The sequence below is a fragment of the Phasianus colchicus genome, chromosome 5 (genome assembly GCF_987193195.1).
Source record: "Phasianus colchicus chromosome 5, bPhaCol1.hap1.1, whole genome shotgun sequence".
In the NCBI taxonomy this organism is placed as follows: domain Eukaryota; kingdom Metazoa; phylum Chordata; class Aves; order Galliformes; family Phasianidae; genus Phasianus; species Phasianus colchicus.
This window is the reverse complement of record NC_143440.1, coordinates 8,762,864-8,782,942: the sequence shown is the minus strand read 5'-3', so window position 1 is coordinate 8,782,942 and position 20,079 is coordinate 8,762,864. Positions and strand designations below refer to the sequence as shown.

General features: G+C 42.8%; 1 protein-coding gene across 9 annotated transcripts in view; it reads left to right on the top strand.

The window, feature by feature from the left end:
• Positions 1-20,079, top strand: part of TEAD1 (TEA domain transcription factor 1) — a 142,502-nt gene that overhangs the window by 116,437 nt on the left and 5,986 nt on the right. For all 9 annotated transcript variants that reach the window (XM_090140403.1, XM_031613956.2, XM_090140406.1 and 6 more), the window contains 2 exons: positions 7,125-7,298; positions 18,142-18,282. In XM_090140403.1, coding sequence (XP_089996529.1) covers positions 7,125-7,298; positions 18,142-18,282 — 315 coding nt within the window. The remainder of the gene's footprint in view (positions 1-7,124; positions 7,299-18,141; positions 18,283-20,079) is intronic.

Genomic DNA, 20,079 nt, shown 5'->3' with positions numbered 1-20,079 from the left:
CCCAAACAAACACCTGTGGCTGGGTGCTGCACAGTGTGCCCTACTGATCCCTGCTGCACCCAGGCTGTTCTGAATGGGGATACTGCACATGTGCCTGGAGCGTGTTGCAGACAGTACAGCCGAGCAGCGTGCAGCATGACTGCACTGCATGTGGGTGAATGGCAGCTTGGCACATCCTGAGTTACAGTTCTGCCAGAGCCTGCGGTGCTTCTGGGCTGCAGGAGGTTCTGCGCTGAGGGTGCACTGGGACTCTCAGTTTTCCTGTAGGTGGGAAGGCAGTGCATAATGGGTGGGGGCCTGAAACACAGTTAGGCGACGTAGCCTCATAGCTGCTATGAAGCCTTTTTTAGAGTAAACTCGTGTGATTTGGAATTCCAGAGGTGCAAGGAGGCCCACTGGTGCTTGTCCCAGCTTGCAAGCATAACTACTGCATTTTGATAAATGCGGGAGGGGTAGGAGAGAAGCAGAAGCATAGAAGTACCCAGACTTGTTTTTAAAGACTCAGAATCACATGCTGTAACATTGCAAAAATACGATGCAAAGACAATTCTGTTGTCTTTCATGGATAAATTCCAGTGTGGATCGTTCTCTATCCCTGCTCTGCATGTGCTGCAAGGTGCGGTGGGCATGCAGCAGATGCTGCCTGGCTGCTATCCTTGGCTGCTGGTCATCCTGTGCTGCACTCTGCCATCATTGTATAGCTCCAGTTAAATATTCTTTTGATCAACTAAATTTCTAACGTTTTGTTGGGGAAAAAAAAAGAAAAAAAAGAAAAAAAATGACAGTTCCTCCTTCCCTCATCTGAAAACCTGGTCAGAATGCCTGGTAGTGGTGAGGACAAATAGACCAATTCCTCCTTAAAATGTGACCTCAGGCCAGGGTTTGGTGACCCTGGGAAGCCTCTTGCAGGCTGTGTTCCTGTATAGCAATTATGGATTCAGGTGTCTGCCCACGCTGACTCCCAACAACTTCAATGGGGCTGTGCATGGACATAAAAGGTCCACCCACTGAGAATTCATTGAAGGAGTGGGGCATTAAGCATTTCTGGGGTTCTTCCAACGTCAATTGGTACTTGGAAGTACAAAAACCCCTTGATGTCAGGCAGTTACGTTAATTCCAGGTGGGCATTCTTATGGGTCAGAAACGTGCTCCAGAGAGCCCTGTCCCTTGTTGGGGGCTGCTGACTTTCTTCCCTTGCCTAGCCACCATGTAAATCGCTCCATTTACAAAAGAATAAAATATAGGGAGGAAACAATAAACATCCCTTGCTGTAATTCTGCGTGGCAAAGGATCATTTGGAAGGGCGTAAGATGGTACAGTTGCAAAATCTGACTCTGCGGCTAAGGATGGGTAAGATTACTCCTCCTCTAACGTGAAAATCAATTCAGTTTCTAAATGTCAAGCTGTATTTCCCTTTTGTGGCATTTTGTGTTCAATCACAATTCTTAAATAGTGCTTAGGAGCTGCCCTGGTACATCCAAGCACTCGTGTTCCTTGTGGGTGCCTCTCTTTGTTGCCAGCCCTATGTAAGTATAATCTCCAGGGTTGACAAATTGATGTGACCTGTTGCTTTCAGGGCAGGTTGTATTTAAGGGAAGCTTTCTATTTTTGCTGTAGTGGTTCTGTGAAATTTCAGGACAAATGCCTACAACAAATATGCCCACGTACCCCAAAAATACAAACTGTGTTGCTGGTATACAGATAGAGAGAGCATTCAGAGACTCCAACACTGAAAAGAAAATAATTCCAATTTAAGTTCATTCATACCTACTTCCAAACCAGGAAAGTACTGTGCCACCTCCCAGAATAAAGCCGCCTTCTCTCTGCCTCTTCAAGGATTCTCACTGCTGCATGCATTCCAGGCAGCTTTCTGTCTTAGGCCTGGAAGGAACACGGCTGCTGGGTCTTTTTGGTATTAACACACCCGTCCAAACCATCAGATGGTGGTAGGTCCAAATTTCTTCAAAATGTATTTTGAAAAGTGATGAAGAAATAAAATATTCTTTATGTTTTCATTCAGGTTTTATTGTTGTTGTAAAGAGGCTTTGTGAGCCCGGAGAGAAATGTGCCTGAGAAACAGAAAGTGGAAGCAGTTGCGAAAGGGCCATAAAAACAGCCCACCATCATTAGCCAGATGCAGTAAAATTCACCAAAGTTAATCAAACCTAAGTGATGAAAAATCAATGAGGTCCTTTCAAAAGAAACCCTCCATCTTTGAACTATATGCATCGTTAAAGGCATTGTTTGTCCTTTCTTTATTTCCCATAAAGTGTATGGAAAGCAGCTCAGCATTTTGGCCATAAGGGAGTCTCCGTTAGCATTGCTGTGAAAGGAAGAGGAAGCAAAGCCTCGCTTGGATGAATGTTGTGGAGTGGCAGATTCAGAATTTTGGGTTGTTTGAATCTAAAATCTGTCCAAGTTTAAAAAATGGAAGGGATAGAAGGGTCATTCCTTATGCGGTGCTGAGCAGCACATGTCCATCTCCATAAAATATTTGTTCTCAGGTGTCATGTCATTATGTACTCACGTGCTCCTTTATTTCTTCCTTCATTTGGTGTAGATGCAGTGGCCCTTCTTTGATAAGCCACTGTTCAGCAGTTTGTTTTATTCTGTTGTTGAAATGCGTGGCCCCATGCCCTGCTTGCTGAGCAGTATCTAAACTCTCCTCCAAAGAGAATTAATAATTTCCTCCATCTGCATTTCACAGATGTATCAGTGCAGTCATCTCTGAGATTGAGGGGCACTCTTGCTGACATCTGACAAACCAAGAAGTTCAGGTGCAAAAGAATGAATGGGCCTCTGATTTTGAGGGTCCACTTTGTTTTGTTATGAGCCTGATTTTTCCAAATACTTAGCATTATTGAGAGCTTCCTACATTCAGGCATAATTTTCCCATCTGAGCTCTCAGCACTTGTGGAATTGGGACCGTGGGGTCTCGGATCAGGCAGGCTAGAATGGAAAGCTACATCTGCAGTGCTGCAGGAAAGCAGATGAGTTGTGAGCACCTTGCCTCGCCAGCAAGTCCCGGCTGCACACTGGGACTCCTGTGTGCATGGGAAGTGCTGGGCAGCAGTACTGTGCCAGGCTGGGGGCTGCACTGCCTCGCCAGCAAGGTTCTGCCCTGCTCAGCTCCTGCCTCCCTATTTCATTTCTGCACCTAGAAAGCTGTCTAAGAACTTCTCTTAGGGCACATTCCTGATTGAACCCTGAGCAGAGGCAGGCAGGAGGCTGATGGGTGGAGGTCCTAAAAAAATGAGGGAGACTGTGCATTGTGTCATAATACACAGCCACAGAATGGTTGTGAAAGTGTTAAAATCCCTAACTACAGGACTTTGTGAAGTCTCTGGTTATAAGATGGGAGCATTATAAATACAAGTCCCAGTCCGCTTCAGTGGAAGACAACAGCAGTGGCAATGAAATATCCGCTTACCAGTGTTTTGGTAGAAATAAGAACTGTTGGCAGAGCGAGTGACTTTCTTACATCAGCAGGAAATTAAAGAGCATCAGATGTACAAGATAGAGCGAGGCAGCAGCACTGTGCAGGGCAGGCTGCAGGTGACAGCAGTGCATTGACTGCTTTCTAATCAGTCTGCGCTGCCTGGTCCCCTCCATCAGTAGTGCAGTGCTATGCAGGCCACAGGCTCTGAGGCAGGGCAGACCAGGGCCGATGCACAGGGCCCAGCACTTGTGAAGCACTGGTGCCTCTCATTTCAGCCCCAGCTGCTGCCCTTAGGCTGTGTCCTGCTTGGCTGCCCACAAAACTTCTGTTTCACAGACAGGGAAGGCTATTGCCTTGGTGTGTAAGAGCAGGAGATGTTACAGATACATGCACTGGCAGATAGAACAGGTGGAGGTGATTCGTCTTTGTTCTACTCCAGCTAAATGCACGCATCCTCTGCCATTGGCAATTTGTCTCAGTTCTTTTAAATTCCTAAGTGGATTATAATTTTTCTCGTGGTATTATTTGACAACAGTCATATTTCATGGCTTTACTGCATTCTTTGGATAGTTGGAATTTTTTAAGGAAGGGAGCTCAGTAAGAGGCGGCCATCTTCAGGGCATGTTGTGTAATGCAGATGCTGCAGACAAAGTAACTGCAAACATTCTTTGTGCATTTTTATGGAGTTTTTATCCTTGGAAAACACAGGGTCAGACCTACGGTGGTTGACAGCAGCTGAAGTACACTGCTGGATGCAAACCCTGTGCTGTGGCACGAGCAAATTCCTCCACACGTAATGTGCCTCAGTGGCTGGAATACACAGTCTGAGGCAACAGTGGATTCTGATGATAGTGAGGGCATTTCTAAGCTTTTTAGACATAATGGGCTTGAAAATGTAGGCATGCAGCTTAGCCTCTTTGCTTCTATTTGCACATAAATTCCCACTGTGAAGTATGTATGAAAACTACAGGGATCATTTCAGTACCCATTTGCCCTGCTTCTAATACAATATTGTTCATTAGTTTGTAGAAATGTGCCATATTTAATTAGGTTAGTAATGACTGTACTTAGTATAGGAATTGCAGAAACAGAAGGAGAAAATAATCACACATTGCAATGTCAAAATAAACATTTCCGTCCTAGGAATGTTGTCAGGTGATGTCATACCATCTGTCCCACTGTACCAGCTCAGAAATGTTGCTGCAGCAGCATCTGGTACTTTGGCAAGCTCAGCAGACAACTGTGGTAGCTTTACAGCTGCCTTCAGCTCTGCTTTTGTATTTAAACAGCAGAAAGACTTCTTGAACCGCTCCGTGTTCCTGTACAGAATTTCTTTTACTGAAGTTTAGATACTGAGCAAGTTTTACTGTGCCAGCCCTTATTCTGAACGAGGGAGAATAGAGGTGCACATCTCCAGGGAGTGCCCTCCTTGGCAGATGAAGAGTTTGCAGGGGAGGGGGAACATTTTGCCTTTGTTTCTCATGGAGGGCTGAAGTACTCACCTCCCTCAGGGAAGAGCTTGCCCTGTTCCTTGGTCAAGCTGGGCATCCGTTAGCATCCATGTTAGGTGACTCATCCCATACCCTTTTGCTTGCTCCTGCTAGAAGAGCAACAGGAGCATGCTTCTGGAGCCCTTCCGTGGCTTCCTGCCAGCTCCTGGGGCACGGGGCACCATGGCCTTTTGCTTTGGTGTCCCATGCAAAGCTTTTGATCAAAGTAGGAAGCAAAAACCATCCAGTCTGACATTTTGTCATTCAGTCACAGTGCTGCCAGCTTAATGCGTGTCAAAAAATAGAAATTGGAAACGTGGTTCCTTCTCATATTAGTTTGCTTTCTTTTTGTTCTATTTTTTTTTTTTTTCCCAAGCTCAAGTATTTCCTAAGTTCACTTTGTCCACTACTGAGTGAAGTAAAATGCTACCTCTGACTACAGACACGGCTGTGATATCTCATGTTTACCAACCAGATCAATGATTTCCTGGGTCCTTGTGTAAATGAGCAGCTCATGAGCCAGACCAGGGCACGCTCCGTCCTGCACACATACATTCAGCTCCCATCCATATGTTTATTTCTCTGCCATATGTGTTTTTATGGTAGAAACAGCTTATTCAGACCAACTCTGTCCCTCTGGGACACACTGGGCAAGTTCTCTGTGCACAAGGGAAACTGAAATGGCATTATTTTGAGAGAAGCCTGTAAGGAAGATCCATGCAAGTGGTGCTCATTTGTCTGATACATTGAGCTCAAGACTTGCATGTGCAAACATCTTTGCATGCCGTTACACTTTCCATTTTTTCTTTCACAAAAGGAACCACCTGATGTTTAAAAAGCACAGACTTTACCTCATCTTTGGCCATGAACAGGGGTGAGTGTTCCCTGATTCTAAATTCAGATTGCACTGTGCTAGAAGGTTGTCAAATAGATTACAATTTCCTAAGTACAGAAATGTTGCTAGTCCATTTCCTTGTCCCCAGAGCCTTGGACATCTGCTAGGGAAGGCCCCTCTCACACTGAAGGAAGGCTGTGAGAGGATGTCCAATTAATTGAGATTTGTCATTTCAATTTGTTCATTCAGCAGGTATGTTGTAAACAAAATAGCTTAAATGAGGTCTGCTTTGGGGTTTTAAATATTTTATTTGTGCTTACCAGTTGGGAATTGCCCCTTATATACAGCATCTGTTGGATATGACAGTTTTCTACTGTGTTCATTGACAGCATATCAGTTTTCCTTTAATTGAGTTAGAAAAATCTTTTGTGACCTGCATGTTTAAAAAACACGCTTAATCTCACTGCTCTGCAGCTCCTTCAGTCTGCTTGCATGATGCTGAAAGCACCCAGAAGACCATAATGGGCTGAGTGGGAGCTGTCTTGGGCTCCCCTGGCCTCAGGAGTTCCCCCAGCCAGGGCAGCTGTGGAGCTGGGCAATGAGATGCAGCGAGGTGAGGTTAAGAAATGGGGAAACGGAAGCAGAACACATTTTGGCATAGAGTGGTCAGTGGCACTCACTCTCTAGGGCTCCCTAGGTGAAGATTGGCTCCTGTTAGTACTTAGGTCAAAAAATTGGAGGGCGTATGGCGAGGTCTGCTCATAAAGTGGCAACAATACTGAGTGGCTGGCCTTCTCATGATTGTCATCTTAAGGTTTAAAGAAACTCCTTTCTGTCTTCCTTAAGTGCTGTTAGCATATGCTATAGGTTGAGGTTTGCTGTTGTTTTGTTTTGTTTTTTTTAATAGACAAATAAGAAGTGTGTAGGTGCAGGCTTTTGGGATACCAGCAGAAATCTGGGCTTGGAGGATGTGGGTAGTGAAGAAGCATGGCTCGAAGCAGCAGAAAGAGACTTTTCTCCAGCACATATTCATCTGATTAAGCCCTGCAGTGGGCTCTTTAGCACCTCACTGCCATTCAGTCTTTCAGTGTAAATTACTCCCTTGAAGATGACCATTTTTGGTGGCGTATAGGAGGTCCGTGGGGTTTTGAAGTTGACTCTTGCTCACTAGGGGCTATTTCACAATCACTGAAGTTTTTCATGGAAATCACACTGCAGAAAATCATAGTCCCAGGAGTAACGTGCGAGTCATTGAATCCATCAAAGCACGCTTCCCTCTGCAGGAACACATGCAGACCTGTGTCTTAATAAACCTCTGTTCTTTTTGTTCAGCGCTGATTTTCCTGTTTCTTTCTTGCAGTACAATAAACACCTCTTCGTACACATTGGACACGCAAACCATTCTTACAGCGACCCACTGCTTGAATCGGTGGACATTCGTCAGATTTATGACAAATTTCCTGAAAAGAAGGGTGGTCTAAAGGAGCTGTTTGGGAAGGGGCCCCAAAATGCTTTCTTCCTCGTAAAATTCTGGGTGAGTAAGACGTGACATTGAGAGCCTTTCTTGTGTTTAGTGCTTAGCTCTTGTCTAAAAGCGTAGATAAGCTGTGTATCCTTCTGGTAGGCTGCTGTCCCAGAGCCACTCTTGCTGGCAGCTCCACAAGTCTGTGTCAAAGATGACATGCAGGGGCAGATACATGCCTCAGCTGTGCTTGACACAGCTGCTGAGCAGGAGCAAGCAGGTAATGGAGCACTTGTTTGTAAATGGGGAACTGCCATCTAGTGGTCTGAGAACACCAGGGAAGCAGCAAATAGAGACTGCTTTTACTGTTTCTGATGTAGAACTCTTGTCAAATGCACATAATACAAGGATCAGCCCGCACTTAGCAAAAAGGACCAAGAAGGACTTGGATCAAGCGTGCTTTGGGTCAGTCATGAGCTTGTGAGAGTTTCAGGGTTTTTCTTAAAAGGTTTTTTGATTGCTAGAGTGCATCTGCTTTTCCCTTGCCTGCTTGTTAGTGAGCTGTGAGAGCTGGAGCTCTGCTCCAACAATCTGCTCATTGCAAGCAGGAGTGAAAGCAGAATTTGAATGGAAAGCTGAGATGTTGGAAAATATATTGGTCTAGTTTTAGTAAATTTCACTGATACACCAGGTCTAATTTGTTGCATTTGCAAAACCCCACTGTGATAATACTAAAGGTTCATCTGAAAGGATCACCAAATCTCAAGAGTACAGACCTTATTTATGCTTACACTTCTTCTTTGCACCAATTTGTTGTTTGTGATAGGCTCCTCTTCATACCAGAATTTCTTTTTTAAAGCCTCAGTGAAAGGGGCACATTCAGGGACTAATTACAGAGTGGAGAGATTGGTGCTGGCATTAGAAAAGGTTGATCTGGAAACACTGCTTATGGTATTGGTCTTTCTCCATTGAAGTTTGTCTATGTGATCTGAAATACTCTCCAATCTGTATGTACCCAAGACTTCACATATTGCCAAAAGTTTCTGTGGCACCAAATATGGGAACTGAGAATGAGGGAGACTCTTCTCTCAAATCTGGGTGCAGAAGAGATAAACCACTAAGTAGGAGCTGTAATACACCGAGAATTGCATCGAGAAATTTATGGAGCTTAAAACTAGAAATGGGAACTACAGACTGAGTGTTTGAGGGCTGGCTAAGCAAAGAGTCCAGAAACAGGTGGCAGCGGAGAACTGGAAGCTGAAATACACTAGAAACCAGGAGCCTGCAAAAGGCAGGTGAGAGCATAGAGTCAAAAAGGGATAAGGAGTGGGAAGTGGGAGCATTTGTGGTAAGGAGTTTGCGGGGGAATGTAGGATGACAGCACACAGCAGAGACGCCTGTGTGAGAGCTGGGAGCAGAACAAGCATAAGGATGAAAGAAATATGGCTGCGGAGAAGCAGTTGAAATTATGGTCTGTAACCATTCCTTGCAAAACTTGAACTGAGACCCATCATCTCAGCAACCTACTTTGCTTAATAAAATACTTGTGAAACCCACTGGCACAATGAACCTCACCCCACCTGCCTGTTCTCAGTTGCATGAGAATGACCAGCCTGATCTAGCTGTGGATGTCCTATCATTACAGGACAGTTGGACTAGAGGGCCTTCAGAGGTTTCTTTCAACTCAATTGATTCTATGATTGTAAGCCTTAGACTACATTGGACATGGAAGCAGCAGAGATTGGTGCTGTATTCATTGATGTGCACTATTTTCTGTTGCTTCTCCATGTGGAAATTGATTTTCAGGAGTGCTGAATGCTCAAAGATGTATCTAAAACCAGTGCAGAGCTTTCTTGTACCATTAAGGTTAGTGTTGTACTCATGACCTAGAAGTTTAGTGTACCAGCTTTCAATGCTTGATCTTCTACAAGCATTGCTCAGCTTTAACCCTCTTACCTCAGTTTCACAGCATCATAGTGATGCCACCCCTTCACCTCAGGTCATCATTAAGAAATCAAACTCACTGGCATCTATTTAAAAAAAAAAATATGTATATATATACACCAGTAGGAGAATTTTAATAATTCTAAGTTCAGTGCAGGTTTTGAGTAGTGTGCAGGAGGCAGGGACTTGGGCACACTGCATAATGAAAATAATGAGAAATATTGTATAGCTGCTCAGTGGGTGAGTGTGCAGGCATGTAAGTAAAGGCTCCATGATGCAGTTCAGCAGTAAGGATGTGTGGGAAACTTCAATTCAGCATTTCCTAACCTTACAGTTTCTTCCAACTTCATGATCTTTTAATACAATTTTGTGTAATGCAGAGGTTAAAAAACGCACAGTACTAACCATCCTGCTGAGTTATATATTAAAAATGTGATGGGAATGCCTTCCTAAGCCATGGCCTTAAAATAGGCCAGTGGATTTTCTTTCTTGTTGTGCAAAGGCAGAGGGAGGGTGCCAGGGTCAGCATTCGGGTGTAGCAAGCCTGATGATGAATGCTCCTCTAGGAATAGACTTCACACCAGTGCCCCCACAGCTAGAAATGTATATATATAGGAAAAACAGAAGATGGCTGTTGTGAGTCACGAGTGTTAGATCCTAAACTGTCAACTCACTATCTTTCACTTAATTTCCTTCACCCCAATGGGACATTTTTAAAGAAAAAAAAAAAAGAAAAAAAAGACATTTGCCATTATTGAGGGGAATCTTTAGAAACTGTTCTAAAACAGACATCTGTTACCATGTATATTGACAAAGGTTGACAGTCTTTTGGACCCTGCTTGTAATTTCCAGTTTATTAATGTAAAAATAGATTAAATTCTGTATTCTTGTCCTTTATTTTAAATTCAGTATCCACTTCTGAAGCAGTATCCACTGTCTGCATCTCATCCACTACCACCTCCTACTCTGAAAAGTTCGACTTCTCCCAGGTTCTGTTCATTGCTTATTCACAGTATTTCCCCTCACCCATTTTTCACTTTCCATCATTTTTTTGTTGTCTTCTCCCTTTATTGCTATTTAGCCACTGATGGTTTGCTTGGTGGTGTAAGCCAGTTTCAGTGACAGCCTGGGCTTTGGTGGGATTTGATTATAATGTGAGTAAAAGAGGAATACAGAGTTGTACTGGGTAACTTACACAGGTGGGAAAGCACTGCAAGGGGTCTCAGAGAAAGAAAACCAAGGACTATGAGTAAAAGGAGTCAAGGGAAACTGGCACAGGAAAGCAGTTGGATGTTGTTGCTGTGGAAGTGTGAAAGCAAAGGTGCGGATGTGATGCCAGAAGGGATGGTGAGCTTGTAAACAGATTTAAAGAAAGGTCAGCCTGTCCCTGGAGGTGACAGAAAGGATGTTTTGTTTAGACATTAAATCTAGAGTGCAAAAGAAAGATGGGAAACAGGAAGACCAGAAAGGAACACTCGCATTGAGAAATGACTAAGGCAGAAAGTAGCTTAACTCTGGTAGCTGGAAAGAATATTCCCCTTGCTCTTTCCCCATGTAGCTCTCCTCGAGGCTTCTCAGCAGCACGGTTGCCTTTCGATTTTTCCCATGGTAGAAGTAATAAGGGTTGATTACAAAGTGGGAGGGGAGGGTCTCAGATCTTGCAAGAAGACATTTGGTAACTTTGGAGTTGACGCTGCAAAGCATTACACGTATTAAGTACAAAGCCAAATTGTTTTGCTTTGCGGAGGCTTAATGGTTCGCTCTGATTGTATCTCCTGTGAGGTATGGTCTGATGCTGGGAATGGGAAGGTTTCTGGCCTCAGCCCTGGTGACACATCTGGATGTCGCACTTTGAGGCCTTTTCCTACCTACCTGCAGGAGGTGTAAAAGAAAGAGACTACTCCATTTGTGTCGCTCAAATGACCAACCCCACAGCCCTGCTAAGCAATTCCTAGGTCTTTGTCTTGTACCTTAAATGCAGTGACTCTTCTCTTTGTCCCGGGCAGTCACTGGGAACTAGTTCAGGGAAGTCACCCCAGAGATGGACTTGTACTTACTGTATTATGCACTCAGTGCAATGAGTAAGTAAGGAACAACACGCCAACAATATAGCACAGGAAATTTGTGTGACACAATAATACGAAACTAGAGATGACAGGGATATAAAATGAAAACAAAAGTAAGTGTAAAAGTAATCTCCTAGAAAACTGGCAAGGAATTCAGAGAATTCACTGAAACCTTTGCCTGCATGCAGGGTGAGTGCACAGTCTTTCAGTTCACATTGTCACAAACAAAATGATCGAATCTGTGTAGGATAAGCAGGTATGGTTTGTGGCATTTAATCTTAGGTCAACATGCGTGTTGCCTAGTTTTTACTTGAGCTGTTTTGATAATTTGTGGAAAAACCCCCATGTTTTCTGGTCTTTGAAATTCTCATCAGCCTATCTGAAAGCTAAGTCAACATATGTTGCCTCTGTTGGATTCTTTTATTGGTGAAAGTTCTGCTCACATAGTATTCTAATTCTGTTTAAAAGGCTTATCTGCCACTACTCGTGAATTATCTAACACTAAATAATACACTTAGGCCTCTTGTAAAAGTAAATGTTGTACGTATACCTCCAGTGTTATCCCAGAATGCTTCTTAAACATGATTGCTGGCCCTGCCTTCTCGGCCCCCAGCGCTCTGCCCACAGCTCTCCATTTTCTCTAGCACAAAGTTTGCAGTATGCATCTCCAGCTACAAGCACCTTCAGTTTGACTCTGCTATTATTTTATCACGTGCATCTCCACCAGCACAGGAATTGCTCTAGGACTTAAGTGTGGTCAGCATTAGCTAATCTGGTAGCCACTTTTTACTGAGAGCTTTTAACACTAATTCATCAGCGTGTACCTGTCTGTTGCAGCCTAGACTTCTAAATCTTCTGTTCTAGTTGCTCTCTCACATTTTGCCTTGCTGTCTGACTGCATGATTTCTGTTGCCCACAGGGCTCACGCAGTGGGCTCCATGTCTCTGCTGGGATCCTTGGTGCTGGTGTGAGCACAGCTTTCAGTGCTGTGGATTTTGTGTGTCTTGACACTGACAGGTGCTCGCTGTCAAGACTCATCTCTGATTTCTGCAGCTCTGGGCATAGACATATATAACAACAAATATATCTAAAAGGCCGAGGGACATTTTCAAAGTAGAGACACGTGAAAAAAGCAGCTGATATAAATTAATATTGGGCTTTCAGGCTTTTCACCATTCTGAGCAACTGACTTAATTTTTCAAGTATTTGCAAGAGCTTGAACTATTCTTCAAACTGAGGGAAGCTTAGTTAGAGCCCAGTGAAACTCTGAAAGAAAGACTAAAGCTCATCTGAAGATGTGTGGATGATATTAATTGATGTTTAAAATGAATGCCTCTATTTGCAGGAATCTGCAATGCAAACTAGGAGTTTTCAAAAGTAATGCATATTATAATTAGGGCAAGCTTTTAAAGATGCTTTGAAGTCCTAAACATTTTTGAAATTCAAATGTGGGATGGAATAAAGGGATCTACACAATAAAGGGGCATTAAATTATGTCCCCCAAATTTCACTGTTTTATAGATGTAAATATATGCCATAATTAGCAGTAAGTAACATGAGGAGGATGGCTAAGTTTATTCCTATTCTTATTCAAAACAGCTGTGGCATGAAAAATAATGCTCCTTCTCTTTGTGATACAGTGGAACAAACAATTTACCCATGTAATCAGTGCTCAGAAATGGCTTGCGCCTGTGGTTGCCTCCCACCCCCTCCTGAATGTGTCCCCATGCGCCTCCAGCAGTCTCAAAAGGTGCAGCCATTTTTTGTGCCCTTCATCCACACGCACAATTGTGGCTACTGCCTGTTGTGTTTTTTTTTCTTGCCATTTCTACATGCAGTTTCTCTTGCACAGTCTTGGATTTCCCTCCATCCACACACACGCATGCACACTCACCAACTTTGCCTGGCAAATGATCTGTCACTCACAAATGGGAGCTGTAATGTGAACGGGACTATGGCCAGCATGCAAATGTATGCAAAACAAATTAGATATGGAAGAAAGCAGACATCCATTTTCTTTCCCGCATCACAACCCCATCGGTGCAGGGAGCTCACGTGGTGCTTGTGGAGGACCCCCTCAGCAATTGATGCGAGGACATTAGCGCTTGAGCCTGGATAATGAGTGGAAGGGCTGAGCAGCTGGGGAGCCGAGCAGCTTGGTCTGTCCATCACGAGCCCAACCATGTGGCAGACCTGGATGCAATTCCTGAGCTGCAGCGTAACACATGCTGAAACGTGCCAGCGCCCCAGATGCTCCCCTTGGAAAAAATTGCTTCACAATTTGGAATCTCTGCTCTTTGATCACTCTTTGGAGAGGAGGAGGGGAGGCACGATGCGGTCATATGAGTAACACACCTCCCTGCAGTCAGCAGCCGTTCAAACCTGTATGTCGTTAACAAATGACCTTCTGTGCTTAATGTTAACTACTGAATGCCAGCGTAAATTATTCTGGCCCTCCTCAGATCCCACTGTTTCCAATAGGTGCTGTTTTCCTTCTACTCAGCAGAAAGAATTTAGACTCTGTAATTTTGCTAGAGTTGCTTTTTTGTTAGCCAAAGCTGTTATTACTGCGCAGGCACTCTGTGCCCCTGCCTTTAACACAGCCTGAGAGCACCTGGGAGGTGCATAGCAAGTATTTTGCTGTTGTTTTCTAATATTTTTCCGCTTTATTTTGGTTGCAGCTAACTATTTTGGTGCTTGCCATGGTATGCTGGCAGAGGCATCTCCAGGCAGCGTGTGAAACACTCACTACTCTTAATGCTCTTAATATTTTCAGTGCACTTAATATTTTCAGTGCTGCCCTTTGACAAGCTATGTTGTATTAATTAATTAATCATGTTCTTAAGCAGCCACATCAAAAAGGTGCCAGAAAGCTGAGAACTTTTGCCTCCCAATGCATTCAGCTAATATAGAGCTTAGCTTTTAGAAGTAATCTAGATGAGCTTTACTTTTAAAAATGGCCACATTAAAAAACAAACAAACAAAACCACCAAGAATCCAACAGCATTTATGGTTTTAAGTCATTGGGTTTTCTTTTTCTCCTAAATTCTATTGATCTTATATTTTAAATCATTATTTAAATGAGAATTTTTCAATGAGTAACTGAACTCTTGTTCATTACAAGTGATCATCCCTCCATTCTAAACGTTGTTTATCTGTATATGCTGCACTAGCTCTCACCAGCCCTAATCCCTGCAGCCAGGGATCGGGTCATAGCTGCACTAGAAGCTGCACAGAAGGGAAGGATGGTTTACAGACCAGGAAGCCTTGCAGTCTTATGTTTAAAATGCAGGTGAACCAAGATGGAGAGTACCAGGGAAATGAGGAAACAAACCTGGTTCTCACGAGAGGCTGCAGGTACAGTGCTCCAGCTTGACTGTTGTCAAGTTTTTCACATTGAAGAAAAAAATTATAAGAAGGTTAACTGAGGTTAATAACATAAAGTCAAAGATGTCAGTTTCGGAATTATTATGTTCATCTAGTCTTGCCTCTCCTGTATGTAAGACAGGCAATGAACCTAAGTAATTTCTGTGTCCAAACAGCAGGCCAACTTGGGCTATGCATCCATGTTAGGTAGATGGGCTGCTTAAAAAATTCCTAACAAATGGTGAGTATACCATATTTCATAAAGATTCCAGCATTTTACTGCCATCGGAGATATTGGCATCTGCCTTGTTTTTCATTTAGCTTTTGTGTAGCTTTTTGTCTTTTAATGTCCTTTCGTGCAAGATTTAATCTGTCAGAAAACTCTTCCCCGTGTAGCAACTTGTAGACTATGACAAAGTCGTGGAAAAACGTCTCTTGGAAAAACTAAGTAGATGGAGTTTCATTAGTCATTCACTACAAAGGATGTTTTCCAGACCTGAAATCATTCTTGTAACTCTTTTCTGAACCTTTTCCAATTTTCCTACATCCTTTCTAAAATGTGGACACAGAAACTGGAGTCAATATTTTAGCAAGGAGCCTGCTAAAACTGAATACATAGGTAGCACGTGGCTGTTCCCCCACTCAAAACGACATCTGCAACTCTCATAGCCAGCAGGTCTTGGTTTTTTGGGGGGAGGGGTATCATCACTATAACTTTGGGGAAAAAGATCCTCAAAATTTTAACGGTGACCTGTTTGCTTTAATTTGAGGGATTACATCTTCACTTGTCAGTGGTGTGATTAAATGGAACACTTGCTATGGAAGCCATACCAATATATTTAACAAATCTTTTGCCAATATTTCTTACAATTTAAAAGCTTTGTATTTTATCAGTTGTGATCTTTCCTTCTCTTGAAAAGAAGTAAAAAAAAGTTAACAGAGATAAAAAAAGATAGTCTGGAATTTGATTTATTTTCCATGCTGACTAAGACGACTTCCTTGAAATGACAATCCCCTCTTCACATAGATACCTGCTCCTTCCTATGCTCCTGTACTCATCCTCTAGTAAAAACATTGGAACCCGTGTTGAAGGGCAAGATGTCTTTAGTAGGTGAGACTAGAGAAGGTTATTCTGTCATGAAAAGGTTTTCATTCAGGGCTATTTGCTGGTAAAATGCTCGTAAATGTTTTTATGTTGGTGTTACACTTTCTGAAGGAGTCTTAAAGCTTCGGTGCTCAGCAGTTACTTAAACATTAAAACTGTTGTTTAAAAGGAAAAGTCATCTTTCCATTGAAAACATTTCCTTTGCATGCTGGACTCCCTAATCAAGGAGCAAATACAGATAATTTATGTCTGTTTTAGAACTGTAAGGTTGGTTTTTTTTGCGACAGTGTTGTGGTTGTGCAAGAGTAAATCACAACAGCTGAGTGATCATTTCAAGTGTTGTTCATTCAAGCTTCAGAGCCTCAGTGTCTATTTTTGGTGTGTATAGGACTCCTGGTGATTTCAGCCAGAGCTGGAAGCGCTGTGGGAGTGATCAACAGTGTGCCAGATGGCCATGTGTTGCTTTCCAGGTTAAATGTCAAGTGTATTTTTTTCAGTGGGCTTCAAAATAAGAAAGAAAGAAGAAAAGTCATGTTGTCTTCTCTGTTAGTAGTTGTTGCAGCTTGCAATGTGAGGTATATGCATTCGATCCTTCTGACAACGTGAAATTGTGAGGAGCATTTTGTATACAGTTTCTAAGTATATTTCTAATACTTGAAAGATCCTTGCGTAGTAGAACTGTGATTGCAGGAGCAACAGAACACTTTTTAAGAAAACGGATAGTTCAGAACAGTGTAATTGTTTGATCAGAAATACTTATTCTTCAGAAATTCCAGCAGAGCAGCTGTGAGGGGCTGATGGCTGCTAAAGTTTTTCATATTTAGATGTAACTGCAAACCAGCTGCGATGACAAATTGCTTATTTACCATTAGCTTGGAACAGTTTATGGCAGAGCGCTGTGAATACTGCTTTAGCTGTACATTAAATGCTCACTGCTGACCTCGTGCAATACTGTGTGCAAGAAACAAGGTGTAATACTGACAGGATTTCTTTCTGTTATGCAAAAGACGTGACTGTAAGGCTCTTTGTGTTGCAGCGTGTAAATCTCCAGAGACTTCTCCACTGATTAATTTACCAAAACTAGCCTGAAATAATATTAGACCCACGTCTTCTCCATACCACAAACTAGCTCAGTATTGCTATTATCAACATATTGCCTCAGAAGGTTGTACCACAAATATGGATTGTAGACACTAAGTAGAATTAATGAGCTGTTGCCGAGTCAAACATTAAAGAGCAATTACAAACGACCTGAAATACAGCAAAGGCAGAATTATAGATGTTCCACGATAGCTAATAAATAAACACAGTTTTAAAAAGTCTCCAGGTAGACAAGAAGATATTTTTCAAAACTTTTGTGTTCCTTCTGTGTTAGCCATAAAAAGCAGTAAGAACAAGTCAGGCTAGAATTGTAAGTGAAACTGCTGCACAAGTGTATTTCCATGATCAAATGCTTGTCTCAGGGTAGCTGTAAGCTCATATGATTTTCTAAATGTTATGCCACAGTAGCTGATGGGCTGTTTACACATAAAAAGAAAACCCTGCCCACTGTCTCCTCAGGCACCAAAGATATCAGCAGCGCTCATACCTGAATCAACAAATCCAGCTGTGGATAGCTCTGGTCTCTGCCTATGTCCATATCAGTGCTCTTTCAAGTCGAGGGCTTTGTGAAAAAGGGGTTCATAACGACAAAGAGCACAGTGGCAGAAAAGCTTCAGTTCTGTTGCAGCCTGGGGAGGCGGGATTCAGCATGTGACCTGTGCACTTGCTTTGTAAACAAATGAATCGTGCTGTGCACAAGACTCGGACATAAATAATTAAAGGTAGCACCGTTCCTCACTTGATCCTGCACGTCTCAGCCTCTGGTGCTAGATGTGAAAGGCAGCTGGGTCGTTATTCAGGCTGCAGCAGAATACTGAAAGAAATCAAATACTTTCAGTACTGTTTTATTGGTCCAGTAGGCACGGCTCAGTAAGCACACAGGTAACGTGAAGCCTGTGAACTGCGTCATACAGCTCAGTGAAGTTAAACAGCTCGCTGAATTGGGGCCATATGGCTCGACAGAGTTTATTAGAGATCGATTCCCAAGTTGCACAGCCATCTTCCTTTGTAGCAGTGATTTAATTGTTTTAAGAAAGGAAAAGGACTTCCTCTCTTCCAGACAAGAAAGGTCATCTGTAGCTAAGAGAAATACAGTCTTCTCTTTTGTTGTTTAAAGAAGGTTGAAGAGATTGTTGCTTCCCCAAGGTTTCTACTTCAATGATTTATGCAGGTGCTTTCTTTGAGGTTGTCCACTGCCGTTGTTGTCACTATCAAACTCCCTTTTCCCTCCCCTATTTCTGAAAACAAGCACAGTGAGCTAATGACAGTTTATGCTTCTGACGTTGTCAAATGAAAAATGACATCTTCAACATCTGTTGCTTTTTGCCAACAGGCTGACTTAAACTGCAACATTCAAGATGATACAGGAGCATTTTATGGAGTCACCAGTCAGTACGAGAGCTCAGAAAACATGACAATCACCTGTTCCACCAAAGTCTGCTCCTTCGGAAAGCAAGTAGTAGAAAAAGTAGAGGTGGGTATTGGGATGGGCTGCCATGAGTCTCCGGTTCCTTTTGGTTCTTTCTTATGCTATTCGTGCCTTCCTGTAACCCTTCCTGAACGAGTATTTTCCTTCCCAAGAATGTTCGGTCTGTTGGAAATCACTGTGTGTCCGGTGACACTACCGTATATAAAATTCTAGTTACCTATTGCTTGGAATCCATCTCCATCCTGCCTGTGGCAGCCTTCAGCCTGCAGCTGACATCAGTGCAACCTTCTCTGTCACACCAGAAAAGTCTTGAAGGAAAAATGCTTTTTGCCCCCATTTCTAAATACTCATCCAACCACGTGGCCTGTTTGAACAGTATTGCAATGACAGAGTATGGTGGTCTGTGTTTCTTCCTACCTACAGTTATCTTACACACAGAACAGCATAATTTCCATGGTCACCAGTAGCTTTTAAATGGAAAGATGAATATTTTCTAACATGCAAAGGCCTTTACCTATTTTTCTAAACCCCCAAACGGTATGGGGTGGCCAGGTAGATACTTGGTTTACTGAGGAATGATACTATATCTACTTAACCTGTCTTCTCTGTACTGAGCCCCACACCCACATCTGTTGCACGCAAAATAATTTTTGTATGTGCAGTTAATTAGCTTACAGCTGCAGGTTGAGCATTTGGTAGCTGTGTTGGTCTCTGGTTAAGTTGCTCCGAAAGTAATGCCTCCTAATTATTTCTATGATAAACACAGCAGATAGAACGCTAATTTGACTGTTTGATCAACCAAATTCTCAGCTGCAAAACACTGTTTTTCAGCACAGTCACCACCACTAGTTGTGCATTTTCACCAGTGGTGAACAAGAGCCTGCATGCTGTGCTCATAACACTCTGCACGGCTGTCCGGAATGTGACTTGTCTTTCACACTGCTGTTACCCCTGCTACCTCCTACCACCTCGCTATGCCAGCATCCACTGTTTGATCTCTGTAAATGATCAGCAAGTGTTGATGAATGTCAGTGGGTGCCATTTTTTCCACATGGAGGAATTCAGTGATGTCCCTTTGCTTCATGCGCACCTCCATGTCAGACACCATTCTGTCACAGTGCCCCTCTGCTGCCACTTGTCACATGGCAACAACATGTAATGGATTTGCAGCACAGTTCCACCTCTGTCACCACCCCAACAATATCTGTTGTGGACCAATATAATAAATAGAAGGCATTACTTTCAGAGCAGCCCTTGCATATATGGTTCCTGTGCATGGTGGCCATAAAAAGTTTTCCATCGTTTCCATTACTCAGTGCTTAGAGGAAACCAAGAAATCCCACAAATGAGTGAGGAGATCATATGAACAATGATCAGCAGCAGGAGTGCAGGAACCACAGGCACCTCCTCCAGCCTGTGAGCCACTGCAATATAAATCAGTCTGGTTTTCTTCTGAGTGCAGCCTTGCATCTCTGTGTAATTTACAAGTTGCCTATTAAATCAGGCAGTAATATATAGCTATGTTTACATGTATATATTTATACGTAAATATGTAAGCATAATTCTGCTCTTCACAGCTGCTTGTCTCAAAAACTGCTGTAAAATCAATCATAACTATCTCATCATAACTTTTCCACTTAATTCATTTTTAATGGATTTGGGTAAATCTTCTTCCCAGGTTTTAATTCACAGGTTAGAGAACAAATTGTGATGCAACTTGTAATAATTAGTCTTTGAATTCTTAGCAAGGCACTGTATAGCACAGGTGGGAGTGTGGGTGTTTGTGTGGCTAAACCCACTTTCTCTTTCCTCTGTATAGACAAATAAACAAAACACAAACGT